The following is a 17,806-nucleotide window of genomic DNA, read 5'->3' on the forward strand; positions in this document are numbered from 1 at the left end:
TCGGATAGTCCTTCTTTAAACCTGCAGGATCACAAGTAATCTTTTTAATTTTCTTGTGTCCGTCCGTCTTTAATTTCTCCAGATACTGCAGGCAAACAGCTCGCCGAGGTGTCCCATGGGGTTTAAAAGCCGCATCGAATGCAGTTGAATTAGCGCCCGTGGCGCAATCCCGCGGCCTGAAATGAACCCTGCGAGGCTGTGTATCAGAGGGTATGTTGTTGACTATCGGCATATTTTCCTACTGGGCAAATTATTTAGTCATAATGGAGATGGGGGCAGAGCTGACTAAGGTGTAAAAAGACTGGCTTTTCTGGAAAGGATCTTTGGGGCAGACATCTGCTTTGAGCTTAACATTCCTTGGCCCAAAAGGGTACCCTTCTGACTTCTGATCCTGATGGTATAGGCCCACACCCCTGAAATGTTCTTCCTGAGATTTTCTTCTATTGTGCCAGAATTTCTGTTGAGAATTCTTTCTCTTGTCTTTGTTCACAACATTACATCTGTACATATGTATTACTCTAAAATTAAAGTGCATATGGTGAGTGTTCCCTTCACTTACTTGTTCATGGAATTTTCCAGCATAGGTCTTATGTAGTTTGGATGGACAAGAAAACTGGTTCTTGTAGTCTTTCTGTCCTCAGAGTGGATTCTGATGAATTCTTATGGGTCTTTTTGTTTGTTGTCTTCTGTCTTGATATAATGCACATATGCTCTATGTTTGTGATATATAGTACTCAGAAGTAAACAAAACCAAGGAGCAGCCTGTCTTTTTTCTGGAAGAGGGTGATTTTTTTATTTGGGTTGGTAGTGGGGTGGTTATATTATTCTGGTGTTTTTGGAACCTTTGTATAAAATGCAGTTTATCTTAGATGCAGAAAAACATGGAGTAACATCCCTTCCATAATGGCACTAAATGAAATTTTTGACTGACATGGTATCACAAAACCTCCAGTCCTACCAAATTAAAAGACATAACTGCTAAGAGAAAGTCTCTGTGGATAGCAGCAGCTGGGTGGTGGTGGTGGTAGTAGTAGTAGTAGTGGTAGTAGTGGTAGTAGTAGTAGTGAAGAACACATATGACTGGTATAGGAAAGAAGAAAAATAATGTTTTATAAAGCTGATATTCTACTTGTGACCTTTAAAGATTAGAGTTCACATCTTAATTTCAGTTTGAGTGTAGTTTGGTTTTGTTTTGCCTGGCAAGTTTTGTCTTCTTTGCCTGATCTGTGAAATATTTATACGGAGGTGATGTCTTTCTTTCCCAGACCTCAGAATATATTATTCAAGCTTACAAATATGGTGCATTTGAGAAGATCCCAGAGTTTATCGCTTTTAGGAACAGGCTGAATAATTCTCTTCATTTTGCACAAGTCCGTACTGAACGGATGTTGTTAGACCTTCTACTTGAAGCAAATATGTAAGTATTGCACAAGAGCTAAAAAGAAACTCAGGGATTAGGTCAGATCCTGAGAGCCGTTAATGGGCTCCTGTGTAATAATAGCAGGTCTAGGCTAAGGACAAATGGGGAGAGAGAGAGAGAGAGAATGGAAGTTGGTGGGAGCAGAGAAGAAAAGGGAAATGACCCAGTGCATGTCATGGAGAATGATCACATAGCCAGCACCATTGTGTGTCTCGTGCACAAACCAGACAGCCTGTGGTCATCGCCCCAGTCCATGTGTTGTTTAAAGGCTTTCCCTTCCCCACTTAAACATGGGGTTTCAGGAATTAATGTTGACCCACTTTATTTTAGTTGAGCTTCCAGATGCTTTCTTTTGCTGTGTAGCAGGCTAGTGTGATATGGGCTTGGTTCTGTGTCATCTTCTGTGAACCTTTACTTCTTAATAATAAATCCTTCTTCCTCTTTCTTTTCCTTTCTTTCTAGTAAGACAAAGTTGTGGCTAATATGTTTTCATGGCTGTTTTACTATTGAAATAATACATAAATTTTCTATATCACAGATCAACCAGTTTAGCAGAAAGTATAAAATCAATGAATCTTCAGCCAGAAGAAGATGACATTCCATGGGAAGCCTTGAGAGACAACAGAGACTTAAATGTTTTCTTCAGCTGGGATCCAAAAGACAGGTAACTGGAATTAAACCCCAAGTATTTATTTTTGAAGAATTGGGATGAATCTAAGAGTTAAAAAAAAAAAACACCTCTTTTTTATACAAATAAAATAACATGGTTGTTGTGGGAATAGAAGGCATAGGTAAGCCAAATGAAGAAAATGAATCTCACTCCTATGTTGGATTGCTGGCTAATCTAAAAATTAGATTTTCCTTCATAGCATACATGAAAAGAGATTCCAGATGGATTAAAGAACTCCTTAGGAGTTCTACAAGAAAATTTAAAAAAATTTTTTGTTTTGTTTTGTTTTGTTTGAGAGAATGAGAGAATGGGGGGCGGGGACCAGAGGGAGAGGGAGGGAGTGAATCCTAAGCAGGCTTTATACCCAGTGCAGAGCCTGATGTGGGGCTCAATTTCAAGATCATGATCTGAGCTGAAATCAAGAGTCAGACATTTAATTGACCATGTCATCCAGGTGCCCCTAGAAAATATTTTTAAATGGTTAGGGAAAGCCTTTCTTAGCATTACATCAAACCTGGAAATTCAAAGGATTTGGTCTCTGTAAATATTAGCCTTCTATATAGAAGTAAATTTGTTAAGTTCTAAAGGTATGTGGTAGATTGGTAATTTTCTTCGTATATATTAATACCTTTCACATGAAGAACTTTTTGTTTTTAAGATTTTATTTATTTGACAGAGATCATAAGTAGGCAGAGAAGCAGGCAGAGAGAGAGGGGGAAGCAGGCTCCCCACCGAGCAGAGACCCCCATGCGGTGCTCAATCCCAGGACCCTGAGATCATGACTTGAGCTGAAGGCAGAAGGCTTTAACCCACTGAGCCATCCAGGTGTCCCAAAGGGAGAACTTTTAATAAACCAGTAAGAAGAACATAACTAAAAAACAAATTGGACTTAAGAAATTCAAAGAGATGCACCTTATAGTGATAAAGATTTTTTTTTTAAACTGTTGGACAAAGATAAAAAAGATTAATACTTGTGGTCAGCAAGGTTGTGGGGGTAAAGGTGGTTGTGCATTGACATGAAGATGTAACTTTTTATAATCTTCCTATAGAGAATTTTGGTAATCTGTATTAAGATTGAAAATTCCAGGGGTGCCTGGCTGGCTTAGTGGGTTAAGCCTCTGCTTTCAGCTCAGGTCATGATCTCAGAGTCCTGGGATCGAGTGCTGCATCAGGCTCTCTGCTCAGTGGGGAGCCTGCTTACCCCCTCTCTCAACCTGCCTCTCTGCCTACTTGTGATCTCTCTCTCTCAAATAAATAAGTAAAATCTTAAGGAAAAAAAAGATTGAAAATTCCATATCCCACTTAATTCAGCAGATCACTTCTAGGAAAGTACAACCAAAGGCAGTAGGAGCACAAACGTGCAGAGATAAGTATATGAGGTAGTTCTGAATAGACGTTTGATCCTTGAACAGTGTGGTGTTGGGGTGCTGACCCCCTTGTACAATCAGAAATCCAGGTGTAACTTTTAACTCCCGAGAAACTTAACTGCTAATAGTGTATTATCGACTGGAAGCCTTGCCTATGACATGAACAGTTGACCAGCACATATTTTGTATGCCATGTATATTATATCCTGTATTCTTATAATAAAGTAAGCTAGAGGAAGAAAATGTTATTAAGAAAATTATAAGGGTGGCCGCCTGGGTGGCTCAGTGGGTTAAAGCCTCTGCCTTAAAGCTTGGGTGGCTCAGTGGGTTAAAGCCTCTGCCTTCAGCTCAGGTCATGATCCCGGAGGCCTGGGATTGAGCCCCACATAAGGCTTTCTGCTCCGCAGGGAGCCTGCTTCCTCCTCTCTCTCTGCCTGCCTCTCTGCCTACTTGTGATCTCTGTCTGATAAATAAATAAAATCTAAAAAAAAAAAAAAAAGAAAAAGAAAATTACAAGGAGGAAAAAATACATTTACAATACTGTACTGCATTTACCCCCCCCAAAAAAAAAAAAATCTGTGTAAGTGGACCCATGCAGTTCAAATCAATGTTGTTCAGATGTCAAGTGCACTGTGATTTGGGGATTGCCAAGATTGCATTCAGTGGTTTGCTAGGACTCATAAGATTTAACCTGTAGTTGTCTTCACAGCTAAGGTTTATTATAACAGAAGGAGAAATGACAGGATCAGCAAGGGAAAAAGACACAGAATCTGGACAACTCCATGCACAGACTTCCAGTGCTCTCTCCCTTCTGTGTTTCTTAGCAGCAAAAAATGTAGTGATGTGTGTGCAGCATTTCTGTCCAGGGAAGCCCATTTGAGATTTGGTGCCCCAGGTTTGTTTTTGTTTTTTGTTTTGTTTTGTTTTGTTTTTTAAGATTTTTATTTATTTATTTAACAGACAGATATCACAAGTAGGCAGAGAGGCAGGCAGGTGGGGGGGGTGGGGCGGGAAGCAGGCTCCCTGCTCAGCAGAGAGCCTGATGCGGGGATCCATCCCAAGACCCTGAGATCATGACCTGAGCTGAAGGCAGAGGCTTAACTCAGCTGAGCCACCCAGGTGCCCCTAGTGCCCCAGGTTTTTACCAGCTGGTTATGTAGGTACCCTCTGTCTATCACGTGTCAACATTCCAGACTCCCAGAAGGAAAGCAGGTGTTCACAATAGACCATATGGTTTGTACAAACAGCCTAGGTGTAGTGAGCCACTCTTATCATTTAGGGAATTGTTGGAGTGCCAAGTTCCTAGACATTAGCTAATGGTCAGCCTTGCAAGCTGGCCCTTCTAAAGATAATAGCCTCAGGCTTGCTATGGTAACTCTTTTCTATAGACTGTCAAAAAAGTATAAATATCATGAACCCATTTTATTTAAAATATGTCAAATTATATAAATATCTTTAGTTGCAGTTTTGTTCATCTGTATTGTAAGAGTCTGAAAGAATTGATACCAAGCTTGTTAATATTGCAGGTATTTGGTTACTAGGGTATATTTTTCTATTTTTCAGTTTTCTGTCATTTGAAATTTTTATATTGTGTATTTTGTTTGAAAACGCATGATATAAAAATTTTCAACATTTTCAGCAAAATACATGATATGTATTTTGTTGTTATCAGAAATCTCACTGAAGCGGCAAATTGACGTGTTAGGTAGGTTATCATTCCCCATTTTATTAATCCTGAATTGGGGACTTGGGTGATTGGGTTTATGCGAGATCATTCAGCTAGGAGACGAGTGCCGGGATCATTCAATGGCATCTTGACTGATCGAAGTAAAGCTTGAAAGATGTAAAGGCAACACATTGAATAAAATGGATTGTTTGGGGATATTTCTTTTTAAGGGATGTTTCTGAAGAACATAAGAAACTTTCCTTGGAGGAAGAGACCATGTGGTTAAGAATCCGTTCCTTAACATTGAGGCTGATTAGTGGACTTCCAAGTCTGAACCATCCCATGGAGCCAAGGAACTCAGAAAAGACCACTGAGAATGGCGTGTCCTCCCGGATTGATATTCTTCGTTTACTCCTTCAACAGCTGGAGGTGGCCCTGGAGACGGGAAAGCGATTCATTGAGAAGGAAGTTCAGGTATCATCAATATGTGTTCACCATCAAAGCTGCAGGAACCCATGACTGTCTTTAAAAATAGGAATTTGGGGTGGGTGAATAGTAAAGAACAGTATTTTGTCCTAGTTTATGGCACCTGTAGGAAAAAAAACCCTGACTTTGTAGACTTAGGAATTACAGAGGCTCCCTCACTATCCAAATTGGAGAGCGAGGAAAAGCAAAGTAGCTTTATTTGTAATGGTATATTTTTAGTAGTCAACAAACTAATACAGGGTTTCTGTTTTCACCATAATGATTCAGTTGTTAGTTTAGTTAGATAGTGAATTGCAACTTAATTGCTGAAAGAGACTTTTATCCAGTAGTTATAGTCTGCTGTTTTTTTGTTCTATATAAGTTTAGATGGATTTAAAGGACATTACTTTTTCCCCTTTTTTTCCAGTATCCTTTCCTTGGTCCTGTACCTACCAGAATGGCTGGATTCTTTAGTTCTGGCTGTTCTCAGTGTCAGACCAGTTCTTTTTATCTTGTTAGTGATATTTATGAGCTGGACACCAGTGGTTTAGGTAAGTGTACATTTGCATGAGTGTATTTACTAGGGCTTTGTCTTTGAAAACTTAGTAAATGTAACAGTTCACATATTTGGACAGATTGGGAGGAGATGGAAGCTGTTCTGGAGGTGTCTAGTTTAATATCAAAGAAGGTACATTCATAGATTACGAAGTAATGTTTTAGAAATTTAAGTCTTCTCTATTTAAAATCACTTGTTATGTCCAAAAGTTGAAAAAAATCCTTAATTTGTTGAAGTATTACTGGAGTTCAGATTGAATTCTTTACTAAACTTTGTGGAAACGAGTTTTTTCCTAACTCGGTGAGAATCACACATATTCCATTAATCCCCATCATCCCTCAGTCATAAGGTTTGTGGTTTCTGTCGTTGAGAGTATTTGAAGCACATGGATTTTAAGTCTTCTTAGAGAATTTTAGGTATTACTTTTGAGAGAAAGGTAGTTAATGCCTCTTTTTCTTTTCCTTTCTTTTATCTTTTCCTTTGTCTCTCAGTAATGGAATTTGATGCCTTGGAGTCTTAAGAGTAAAGAAAATGTCCTTGTTCATGAGTTGCTTGCAGGTGTTGATCTTGATTCTTTTTCTCCCTAAAAAAATTGTTTTTTTGTTTTTGTTTTTCAATTTTAGAGGATACAGTGGAGATCCAGGAGAGAGTAGAGAATAGTCTAAAGTCTTTACTAGAACAATTAAAAGGTAAGCATTCTGACTGTGGAGTCCCATATTTTATTGTCTGACAGGAACTCATTTTTTAGCAGAAATTGCAAGAGTTGCAAACAACAACTTGAAAATAATAATGCATACTTTTGGTATTTTGAAAGACTTGTTTTTAACTTTAAAAAGTGTTGATTACAAAAGTAGTAGACAACCTACTGTAAAACAGTTAACAAGTAGGTGTGGTCTTTCTTTCATTCCCAGCCCTATTTCCCCAGAGGGAAATAAATACTGTTACTTAGAAGATAAGTAACACTTTTGGGGTCTGTACTCCTAGATGCCCCCTAAACAGTCTTATATGTGTATGTGGAAATACATAGTAGTGATTTTTTTAAACACATGAAAAGGTTACAATACATACTTTTTATTTTAACATTTTGTTGTCTTGAACATTTACCATGTCAGTTACTTAAAATCACAGTATTAGAGCAATGTACTGTTTGTTTATGTATGCCTCATGGAGTACATAATATGTTATGTACTTGAGTTATTTATGACTATAATAATGCTGAAGTGAACATTTTGGGACATAAGTGTTTGGGTACTCATTTGAGCATTTCCTTGGGATTAAATTCCTGGAAATGGAATTGTTCGGTATAAAAGTACATAAATGCATTTCAAATCTATAAGGGTCTTTCTTTTAAAGAGCCTAAATGGTCTTTTAATTTATTGCCCAACTGAATAATGATAATTAAAAGACAAAGATTGTGCGAATAAAACATGGTATTTATTATGAAGGTGAATTTCTATTATGCACCTTAGTCTTTTTGTCCATAATGGCCCACATTCTTTTAAATCATTCATTTGGAGTCTTAATTTTATTGTGGCAGTGGCCTATTTGTGGAAAGGCTAGCTGGTTTTTAAACTCTAGAATATATAATTTGTGAGGTCACCTTTTATATTTTGAAGGCAACAGAGCAATAGTTACGTGGCTTTTTAAAGAGCTGAAAATAGGGGCTCGTGGCTGGCTCAGTTGGTAGAGCCTGCAACTCTTGATCTTGGGGTCATAATTTTGAGCCCTGCTTTGGGGATAGAAACTACTTAAAAATAAAGTCATTTTTTTTAAAAAAGGTGAAAATAGATATCCTTTGTTGTTTGGTTCACTGTGGGGGAAAAACTTTCTGGATTAATCTTTTTATAGTTGCTTATTGTGCATCGTATTCCTAAAATTATCATTGAAACAAAAGCTGAACAAAACAATAAAATACTTTCCTGTTTTCAGATGTCTTCAGTAGATGTAAAGGTGACCTCTTAGAAGTTAAAGATGGTAATTTGAAAACACGACCTGCTCTTTTAGAGAACCTAGTCTTCTTTGTTGAGGTATGTCTTTGTTCTTTTCCTGAGAAACTCGGTTTTCCTTTATTGAGTGAAGGATTAATTTTTAAAAATGAACAGGTAATAGGCACCTTACACCTGTAATTTAATCCTCCACCCCCACCTTTTGTTAAGTGAAAAGCAATTTAAGTCATTTTAGAATGAGCTCCTTCCAAGCATACCAAGAAGGTTTTGTTCATGACTAAAACTTGCAGTTTGCTTTACCATTCTCTAAAAATTCCTCAGATTCACTCCAAATCTGTCTGTTCTCTGTTCACTTTCCTTTTTTGACTCTACTTTTATTTTATTTTAAGTTAATTCCACCAGCTTTTTATTTATTATTATTATTATTATTATTATTATTTCACCATGAATGATTTTTCAATTTTTATTAACATATAATATATTACTTGTTTCAGGAGTACAGTTCTGTGATTCATCAGTCTCACATAATACACAGCACTTACCACAACACATACCCTCCCCAGTGTCCATCACCCAGCCACCCCAACCACCAGCTTTTTAAATTTGTTGTTGCTAGTCATTAATTAACTAAGATTCTGCATTATAAAGGAGAATCTGGGCATAGATTTAGCAAAACTTTCTCTTTTTTAACCAGAGGGAAGAGGAGGATTGCAAACACTCATAATCTGTTATCTTATTTTCATCACGTTTGCTTACTTTTCTCTTCCTCCTAGTCTGTTCTGGTGATTGGCACAGTATAAGTGTCTAAGACTGAGCAAATCTGTAATAATTGCATGGGTATGTCCATGCACTCTGTAACAGAGAAGAAGCATGGTATAAACACCTTACTTAAAGGAGGAAAACGTGCTGACCAAGGAGAATTCTCTGTTTTTTGCATTTTTTTCTTTTCTTTTTTTTTTTTTTTTTTAAGAGAGCATGAGTGCTTTGGGGGAGGGGCAGAGGGAGAAAAAGAACATTTTTTTTTTGTCTAAAGATTTTATTTATTTATTTGAGAGTGCGTGGGAGGTGCAGAGGGAAAGGGAAAAGCAGACTCTGTGCTGAGCGCAGAGCCTGATTTGGTGCTTGATCCCGTGCCCCTCTCTGTTTAAGATTTGTGGGGGAGGTACTATCTTGCTGGGCTGGTAGGTGGGTGGGGAGAGGCATATTGTAAAGAACCTTTGGATTCCAGGCATAGGAATTTGGACCTCTCTTTGAGTGTAAGGATTACTTCCTACAAGGGAGTGAAAGGAAACTGGACCAAATGTAGGATGGCTTTAGGGCTAGGAGAGCTAGAAGGGAGGATAAAGATTGAAGCAATCGTACGTAGTATTTCTAGTATTTTGAGCAGTATTCAGATGAAGGTCTTCTGGATCTGTGTGGTAATTGTAGAAAGTAATCTAATCTCTCAAATCTGTAGTGAAGAGCTAGAGGAGAATTTAAAAGGATTTGCGTGGAACTGTCAGCAAGGATTGTTCAATCCATAACCCTTAACTGTTCCTGATAGATGTCTTGAATATAATCCTTATTGATGAATTTGCAATTTTTCCTCTTTTAGACTATTTCTATTATCCTTTGGGTGTCCAGTTACTGTGAGAGTGTCCTGCGACCATACAAATTAAATTTACAGAAAAAGAAAAAGAAGAAAAAAGAAACCAGCATCATCATGGTAATAACAGAGAAAATATAACTTGGCTGCATGCTGCTGTTTCTTTTCACTGTTTTACTGCATATTGTAAGAGACCTTAGAATCCTGTGTACATTCATTTTCCCTCCCCAGCTTGTTTTTGTTTTTAAATTACACACCTATAGAAAAGCAAAAATGCTCCATCCACTTTGTTCCCATTGAACTGAACTGAGACATTTTTTCAAGGAGCCCTGCCTGGTTCTTTTATGGGGAGTGGCATTTCAAAACCAAGATGTAGATGTTAGGTGTACTGATTGTTGATGGGGTTTCAAGTTTATGTTAGTGGAAAGAGGAAATGTATTTACACATGTAAACACAGAATAATTAATTCTTACTGATACCTCCAGTTTTAGTCCAACACTGCCGTGTTCTCCCTTCTTTTCCTTCTCTCATTCCAGGTTATAGTTTCCCCCCACGCCACCCCCAGAGTTTGAACACTGGTTCCCTATAGCATCAATGTATTTATTTCACTTGTTTTAGAGGAAATACTAAACAGTTTTGGAATTACCTTATTATATCATTTGCATTACTAGTTTCAGTAAGCCACTAAAGTTCAAATTTTTTTGCGGTTGTTCTTTGTCCTTAGAATATGTACCAGTGCATACAGAGAGTTAAGTACTCTATAAAAACACTGGAATTGAAAATAAATTATATTATTAGTATGGCATAAATAAGATTCATTTATTTTTTTTTGTCTTCAATTTTGGAGTGTCCGCCTATCTATTGATTTAACTTTCGAATGTGTAAAACATTAACATAATTTGTGTAGTTTTCATGAGGAAAGTTATTTAGGATTCATTCTGCACAGGACGTGCTGTTTTTTTAATGTTTGAATTTGTCCTATCATTATAAATGGGAGAGTGTTCTTCACTGTAGCAACATATAGTGACCATTGTCATTTGAAAATGTTAATGGTTTTAGTGGTAATATTGACGTCCTGCATAATTCAGTAACAATTCAGGAATTCTTTAGATTTGACACTGCTTTGCTGGATGTTTCATTCGTTCAGAAACAAAGGGTAGTTATATTTGGATGAGGGGCTAAGTGAAGGAACCTTCTTTCCTCTTCTTTCAAGATAATTTAACAGATATGAGTGTAAAATTTGAAAGTGTAGGTAAAAGTTTCTCTGTTAATCTCTTCTAATGAAAGCCCATGTACCTAGAACATTTCGAAGAGCTTATTGGCATTTGGATTTTGGGGCTGAGGTGGTGGTGGTGGATTGTAGTTACTGCTTTTTTTAATTTCTAAAACTGAGAACAGCTTTCCTGTTTTCTTGATCATCAAAGTAACCTAAAGATGTGAATCAAGTGAAGATCGCTCATAGTCCCACCAGCCAGTGATCACCACTGCGAACAAACCAGAATTATGCTCTGTATCGGAAACTTGTCTGTTTGTGTTTTCATTTAACAGGGTACCTTAGACACCTCTTCTGGAGATACATGGATGTATCTCATTACCTTTTTTTTTTTTTTTTAAGATTTTATTTATTCAAGGGAGAGAGAATGAGATAAAGTGCATAAACTTGCTTTACTAACTGATTGGACAGGTTTCTTGGATTTGTATGATTTTTAAATTGTGTCACATGTTGCTGAGATTTCTTTGATATATTTTCTGTTCACATCTTTTTTTTTCTTTTTCAAGATTTTTATTTATTTATTTGACAGATAGAGAGATCACAAGTAGGCAGAGAAGCAGGTAGAGAGAGAGGAGGAAGCAGGCTCCTTGCTGAGCAGAGAGCCCAATGCAAGGCTCGATCCCAGGACCCTGAGATCATGACCTGAGCTGAAGGCAGAGGATTTAACTCACTGAGGCACCCAGGCACCCCTTCTGTTCATATCTTTGCCCAAGTTTCCTGTTGTGGTAGTAATATTTTTCCTAATGATCTATTTTAAGCTGTTGGGTTCTTAATTTAATAATGTTATTAATTCTATATCCCTAATGATGCAATTTTTTCCAGTTTTTCATTTATCTTTTAACTTGAATAATTTTTTTGGTCAACATAGTAATTAAGAAAAAAATTTTTTAATGGTTCTTAGTTTGGTGTAATGTTTAGAAAGTCCTTTTCAATTTATTACACAAGCCATTAACTAAATTTTGTTCTGGTGCTTTGGTGGATTTTTTAAACTTAGGCATTTACTCTGTTTGGAATTTATTTTGGTACTTAATTTTTATTTTGTTTATTTTTTAAAAAGATTTCACCCCCTGGTTGGGTCACTTGGTTAAGTATTCAACTCTTGGTTTCAGCTCAAGTCATGATATCATGGGTTATTGTGCTTTGTGCTCATTGGAGAGTCGGCTTGAGATTTTCTCCCTCTGCCCTTATCCCTGCTCATGCGCTTGTGCTCTTTCTCTCAAATAAATAAATGTTTTTTAAAAATTATTTTTAAGTCATCCCTACACCCAAGGTGGGCATCCCTACACCCAACTCAAGACCACAAGCCCCAAGGTCAAGAGTTGCGTGCTTTATTGACTGAGCCAGCCAGGTGCTCCTGTTTTATAATGTCAGATGTCTCGCAAGTTATCTCAGTACCATTCATCCACTGGAAACCATTGTTTTGAGATGCTACCATTTAAATTCCCTTATACTCTTTGGTTTATCTTGGGACTTGTTTTCTTTCACTTTTTATCAGTTCACTTATATACCAGTAATGTCTGGATTTCATGTAGCTTTATAATATACCCTCATATATGTGAGGGCAAGTTCCCCTTAACTACTTTTTTTTCAGAATTTTTGTGACTGTTGTTACCCATTATTTTTTCTGTTGGAACTTAGAAAACTCTATTTCTGTTATTAATATTAGAAGAAATCTCAAAGACCTATAGAGAAGAAATGAAACTTTGGTTCCTCTCATCTTCTTTAGTGTTCCAGAAGATTCTTAGCCTGAAGTTGAGTAATGACCACCTAAGATATTTTCTCTTGGTTTTTCCATCTCCAGTTCCCCAGAGTGAATAAGCCCCATTTTTAAAAAATGCTTGTCATTGTTGGTGAGTTAAGCATTATTGGTACCAATTAAATTTACCTTGGTTTGAGAGACTGTCTTAATAACCAAAAGTGTATCCATCCTGGTTACTATCAATAGCATTAAGTAACTGTAGCATGAAGTTAATATAGCTTATGAGATGTAAGCAAAGGAAATATGTTTGATAATCTTTCATCTTTTTAAAAATCTTTTTTCCAGCCACCTGTCTTCACCAGTTTCCAAGACTATGTTACTGGGCTTCAGACTTTAATTTCCAACGTTGTGGATCATATTAAAGGGCTTGAAACACATCTAATTGCACTTAAACTTGAAGAACTTATTTTAGAAGATACTTCTCTCTCACTGGTAAGGGACTGTAGGTGATCACCAATAAGTTATTTGTAGATACTCAAGAGTTCCTCACTTTATCACTAGGATAAGTTAATTTCAGTTCATCGTCTGCTCCGTGTAGAACTTGTGACTGGAAGGTGCCTGATAGCAGTTTTTTGTTGTGTCATTGGTGGTGGTGAGTCCCCTCTGCCTTCGCTTCTCCCCACCCCATACCTGCTTTCTGAAAATTTTTGGGGTTGTTCCTTTGCTGTGAATACTGATGACTAGTTAATGAGGAGTACAGTTAGAACTGTCCCTGTTGCGAGCGCCAGAGGAAACCAGCCACTGAGATCCAGGGATAGTCTCCTTGAGTGAAAAGTTACCTGCTGCTGGGTTTGCTGGTTTTTTTGCCACCCCAGCAGTTATCAGCTGAAAAAGAGATGCTGGATACCATAAATAATTATGTCAGTAATAATTAGGCTGGAGAGTAAGCCAGTCAAAAGGGGGAAAGGAGCCAAGCATGGAATCAAGGGTATCACTCAATCAGACTTCTCTTGGTAATTATTATAGGCTAGTTTGTTTGTTTCTTTCTTTCTTTCTTTCTTTCTTTCTTTCTTTCTTTCTTTCTTTCTTTTTTTTTTAATTTTATTTATTTATTTGACAGATCACAAGTAGGCAGAGAGGCAGGCAGAGAGAGAGGAGGAAGCAGGGTCCCTGCTGAGCAGAGAGCCCTATGTGGGGCTTGATCCCAGGACCCTGGGATCATGACCTGAGCTGAAGGCAGAGGCTTTAACCCACTGAGCCACCCAGGCGCCCCTATAGGCTAGTTTCTTAAAAATTTATTAGCAAAATCGTTATAAAGTCTTGCCTTTAAGATATGTATTCTTCATTTCAGTCTGAAATGATTGAAGATTTAATGGTGTCAAGTGAGTTAACATTCATCAGTCCTAGTTGGTCTAGTGGTGAAACTTCAGTCGTGAGGGAGTGCTCCCTTGAGTAGTTCATCTGACCTGAGCCTCTGCTAGCGAGGGAGCTCATCCACTAATGAGAGCAGCCATCATTTCTAGCCCCAGATCTTCCCCAGGGAGGAGAGGGAATGGAATATTGCTTGGCACACCAGCGTTAAAAGATTATAAGTCCTTCTGTAATGCTTCAACACATTAGAGCTATTTAACAAGGAGCTTACTGTGGGAAGAGGCTCAGAGCCTTAAATAACATTTCCAAAGACTGGTTAAAGAAAGCAGATGTGTTCAGAGGTGAAACTAGAAGTTTGGTTTTAGATAGTTAAGCTGTCTTTCCTATATATACATTAGAATGAACATAGACTTCCGTGGTAAGTAGGACTAATTGATGGATTAATTCTTTAGTATTTTTGTTTTATTTATTTACTCTTTTTTCAAGCTTTACAATGTATTGTGTTTTGTTTTTTTGTTTTTTTTTTTAATTTATTTATTTGACAGAGAGATCACAAATAGGCAGAGAGGCAGGCAGAGAAGCAGGCTCCCTGCTGAGCAGAGAGCCCGATGCGGGGCTCGATCCCAGGACCCTGAGATCATGACCTGAGCCGAAGGCAGAGGCTTTAACCCAGTAAGCCACCCAGGCGCCCCTACAGTGTATTGTTTTAAAAAGTAAAATAAGTATATGGTAAAAAAATGTGGCATAAATAAAAACTATTTAGTGAAATGTCTTCCTCCCATCGTAACACATTTCCTAGTTCCATTTCCAAGAAGGAACCTTTGTTGTTCGTAGTTTCTTGTACAGTCTTCCTGAGTTCAATAACCCAGCTACGAGCATATGTTTCTTTTCCTTCCCCACAACCTTTTACTTTTAAACACAAATGATAGCATACTATACATTGGTGGGGTTTTTTGGACTGTCTAGATTATTACATGTGAGTACTTATGTACCTTAGTCTTCTCAATGCTTCTATAGTGTTTTGCTCTTTCTTTACACACAAGATGTATGTTTAAGAGAATTAGAAAATAGAAATTAGCAGCCCTCATTTCTCAGCCTCAGATAAGTTCCAGTCTCATCATCCAGAACTATTCCCACCTCTTCTCCTTCTATATTCCTAGAACACATTTGTATCTGCCACTAGCCTTTATGCTTCCGGGCACTTGGGAAGCCAGTAAAGGCCTAGTAATTGAATCCTTGAGAAATAGGTGTATCTAGCTAGGATTCTGGCCTTCTACCTCCTACTTGCACACCATTCTGAAAGAAGGGATACTTGATCGTCCATTTGGAACACTTATTCACATATGGAGAAATATGGTAATTAGTGGCAGATTTTGAGCCATTCAACTTTTTAGGATAAACCCAAACTTACTCTCTGGTCCAAACTCTTATCCCCTTTCCTGAATACTTTAGAACAATAAAAACTTAAAATTATAGTATCTATTAAAAAAAAAAAAATCTTAGGGATGCCTAGGTGGCTGTCAGTTAAGCATCTGCCTTTGGCTCAGGTCATGATCCCAGGGTCCTAGGATTGAGCCCATGTTGGGCTTTCTGCTCAACAGGGAGCCTGGTTCTCCCTCTGTCTGTCACTCCTTCTGCTTATGCTCGCTCTCTCTCTCTCCCTCTGACAAATAAAATCTTAAAAAAAAATCTTAAAGATCACAAACTTGAATGAATGTCACATTGCTTCATGTCACTTGCTTCATTGGGCTTTGCTGGGTATTTGGGTTGTTAATTTTTAGATAAATATAAATATATTGAGCTTGCTGTTCTGGGTAAATGCTCATAAAATACAGTGGTCAAAAGACCTGGCTGTAGGGGCACCTGGGTGGCTCAGTTGGTTAAGCGGCTGCCTTTAGCTCAGGTCATGATCCAGGGTCCTGGGATTGAGCTCTGCATCAGGCTCCCTGCTTAGTGGGAAGCCTGCTTCTCCCTCTCCCACTCTACTGCTTGTGTTCCCTGTCTTGCTGTGTCTCTCTCTATGTCAAATAATTAAATAAAAATTTATTAAAAAAAAAAAAAAAAGACCTGCCTGTACCTGGAAAATAGTATGGCATTTGCTGAGAAAGCTGAAAATAAAGCTACCCTAACCCCCAGCAATTGCACTACTGGGTATTTATCCAAAGGATACAAACACAGTGATCTGAAGGGGCACCTGCACCCCAATGTTTATATCAGTAACGTCCACAATAGCCAAACAATGGAAAGAGCCCAGATGTCCATCAAGAGATGAATGGATAAGAAAGAGGTGGTATAGCTATATAATGGAATACTACTGAGCCATCAAAAAATTGAAATCTTGCCATTTGCAACTATGTGGATGGAACTAGGGGTATTAATGCTAAATGAAAAAAGAGAAAGGCGATTATATAATCTCACTCATACGTGGAATTTAAGAAACAAAATAGAGGACCATAGGGGAAGTGAGGGAAAAATAAAACAAGACAAAATTAGAGAGGGAGACAAACCACAGGAGGCTCTTAATCATAGGAAACAAACTAAGGGTTGCTGGAGGGGAGGTGGCTGGGAGGGTAGGGTAGGTGGTGGTAGACATTAACAGAGGGGCTGTGATGCAGTGAGCACTGGGTGTTATATAAGACATGATCACTGAACTCTACCTCTGAAACTAATAATACACTATATGTTAATTTGAAAAAAAAAAAAAAAGACACGGCTGTAGAGAGATGCATGCAAATTAATTTGGAGATATGATAGAGGCACAAAAACTGAGCGAGTCAGAAAGAGTCTTACCAGAGAGGCGGCATTTAAGGACTAATAAGTTTTCAGTAGGTGGACCAGAATGGATGAAAGGAATCCAAAGCAGAAAGAGGCAGACAAAAGCTGGAGGCAGAAAGGTGAATTGTGTGGGGACATCGTAAGTCAGTTGGCAGAGCTGGAGCACATGGTATGTGGGAAGGACTGTCCAGTACAAAGATGACAGGCACAGTAGCCCGCTGTTGCAGGTTGTATGGTGGTTGTTAAAGGATCTGTGCCTTCTGATGTGAGGAATAAGATTTCTCACTTTGAGTATTTGTTCTGAAGGTTATCTTTAACCTTGGGGTACTGTAGATTTTTCAAGACTTAACTCTGTCCTCATTATTTTTTTTTTTAAGGTTTTATTTATTTGGGCACCTGGGTGGCTCTGTCAGATGAGCATCTGCCTTCAGCTTAGGTCATGATCTCAGGGTCCTAGGATCGAGCCTTGCATTGGGCTCCCTGCTCAGTGGGGAGTCTGCTTCTCCCTCTGCCTCTGCCTGCTGCTTCCCCTGCTTGTGCTCGCTTGCTCTATCAAATAAATAAAATCTTAAAAAAAAAAAGATTTTATTTATTTGAGAGAGAGAGCATGAGCAAAGGGGAGGAAGAGAGGGAGGGAGAGGCAGACTCCCCACTGAGCAGGAAGCCTGGCTTGGGGCTCAGTCCCAGGACCCTAGATCATGACCTGAGCTGAAGGCAGACACTTAACTGACTGAGCCACCCAGGTGTCCCTATTTTTTTTTTTTTTTTTAAGATTTATTTATTTGAGAGCAGGTAAGCATGTGTGCGAGTTGCAGGGAGGGGCAGAGGGAGAGAATCTCAAGCAGATTCCCCGCAGAGTCTAACACAGGGCTCTATCTCACAATCCTGAGATTATGACTTGAGCTGAAACCAAGAGTCAGATGCTTAACTGACTGACCCACCCTGGTATCTCATCCTCATCTTTGACCTGGGAAGTCACTTAACCTTTCTAGGCCTCAGTTTCTTTATCTGTA

General features: G+C 38.3%; 1 protein-coding gene across 2 annotated transcripts in view; it reads left to right on the plus strand.

Moving 5' to 3' along the window:
- Positions 1-17,806, plus strand: part of NAA25 (N-alpha-acetyltransferase 25, NatB auxiliary subunit) — a 66,952-nt gene that overhangs the window by 46,673 nt on the left and 2,473 nt on the right. For both annotated transcript variants that reach the window (XM_032876254.1, XM_032876255.1), the window contains 8 exons: positions 1,266-1,417; positions 1,959-2,084; positions 5,354-5,597; positions 6,016-6,139; positions 6,768-6,833; positions 8,074-8,171; positions 9,685-9,795; positions 12,993-13,139. In XM_032876254.1, the coding sequence (XP_032732145.1) occupies positions 1,266-1,417; positions 1,959-2,084; positions 5,354-5,597; positions 6,016-6,139; positions 6,768-6,833; positions 8,074-8,171; positions 9,685-9,795; positions 12,993-13,139 (1,068 nt within the window). The remainder of the gene's footprint in view (positions 1-1,265; positions 1,418-1,958; positions 2,085-5,353; positions 5,598-6,015; positions 6,140-6,767; positions 6,834-8,073; positions 8,172-9,684; positions 9,796-12,992; positions 13,140-17,806) is intronic.

The sequence above is a fragment of the Lontra canadensis genome, unplaced genomic scaffold (assembly GCF_010015895.1).
Source record: "Lontra canadensis isolate GAN:19392208 unplaced genomic scaffold, GSC_riverotter_1.0 scaffold58, whole genome shotgun sequence".
NCBI lineage: Eukaryota > Metazoa > Chordata > Mammalia > Carnivora > Mustelidae > Lontra > Lontra canadensis.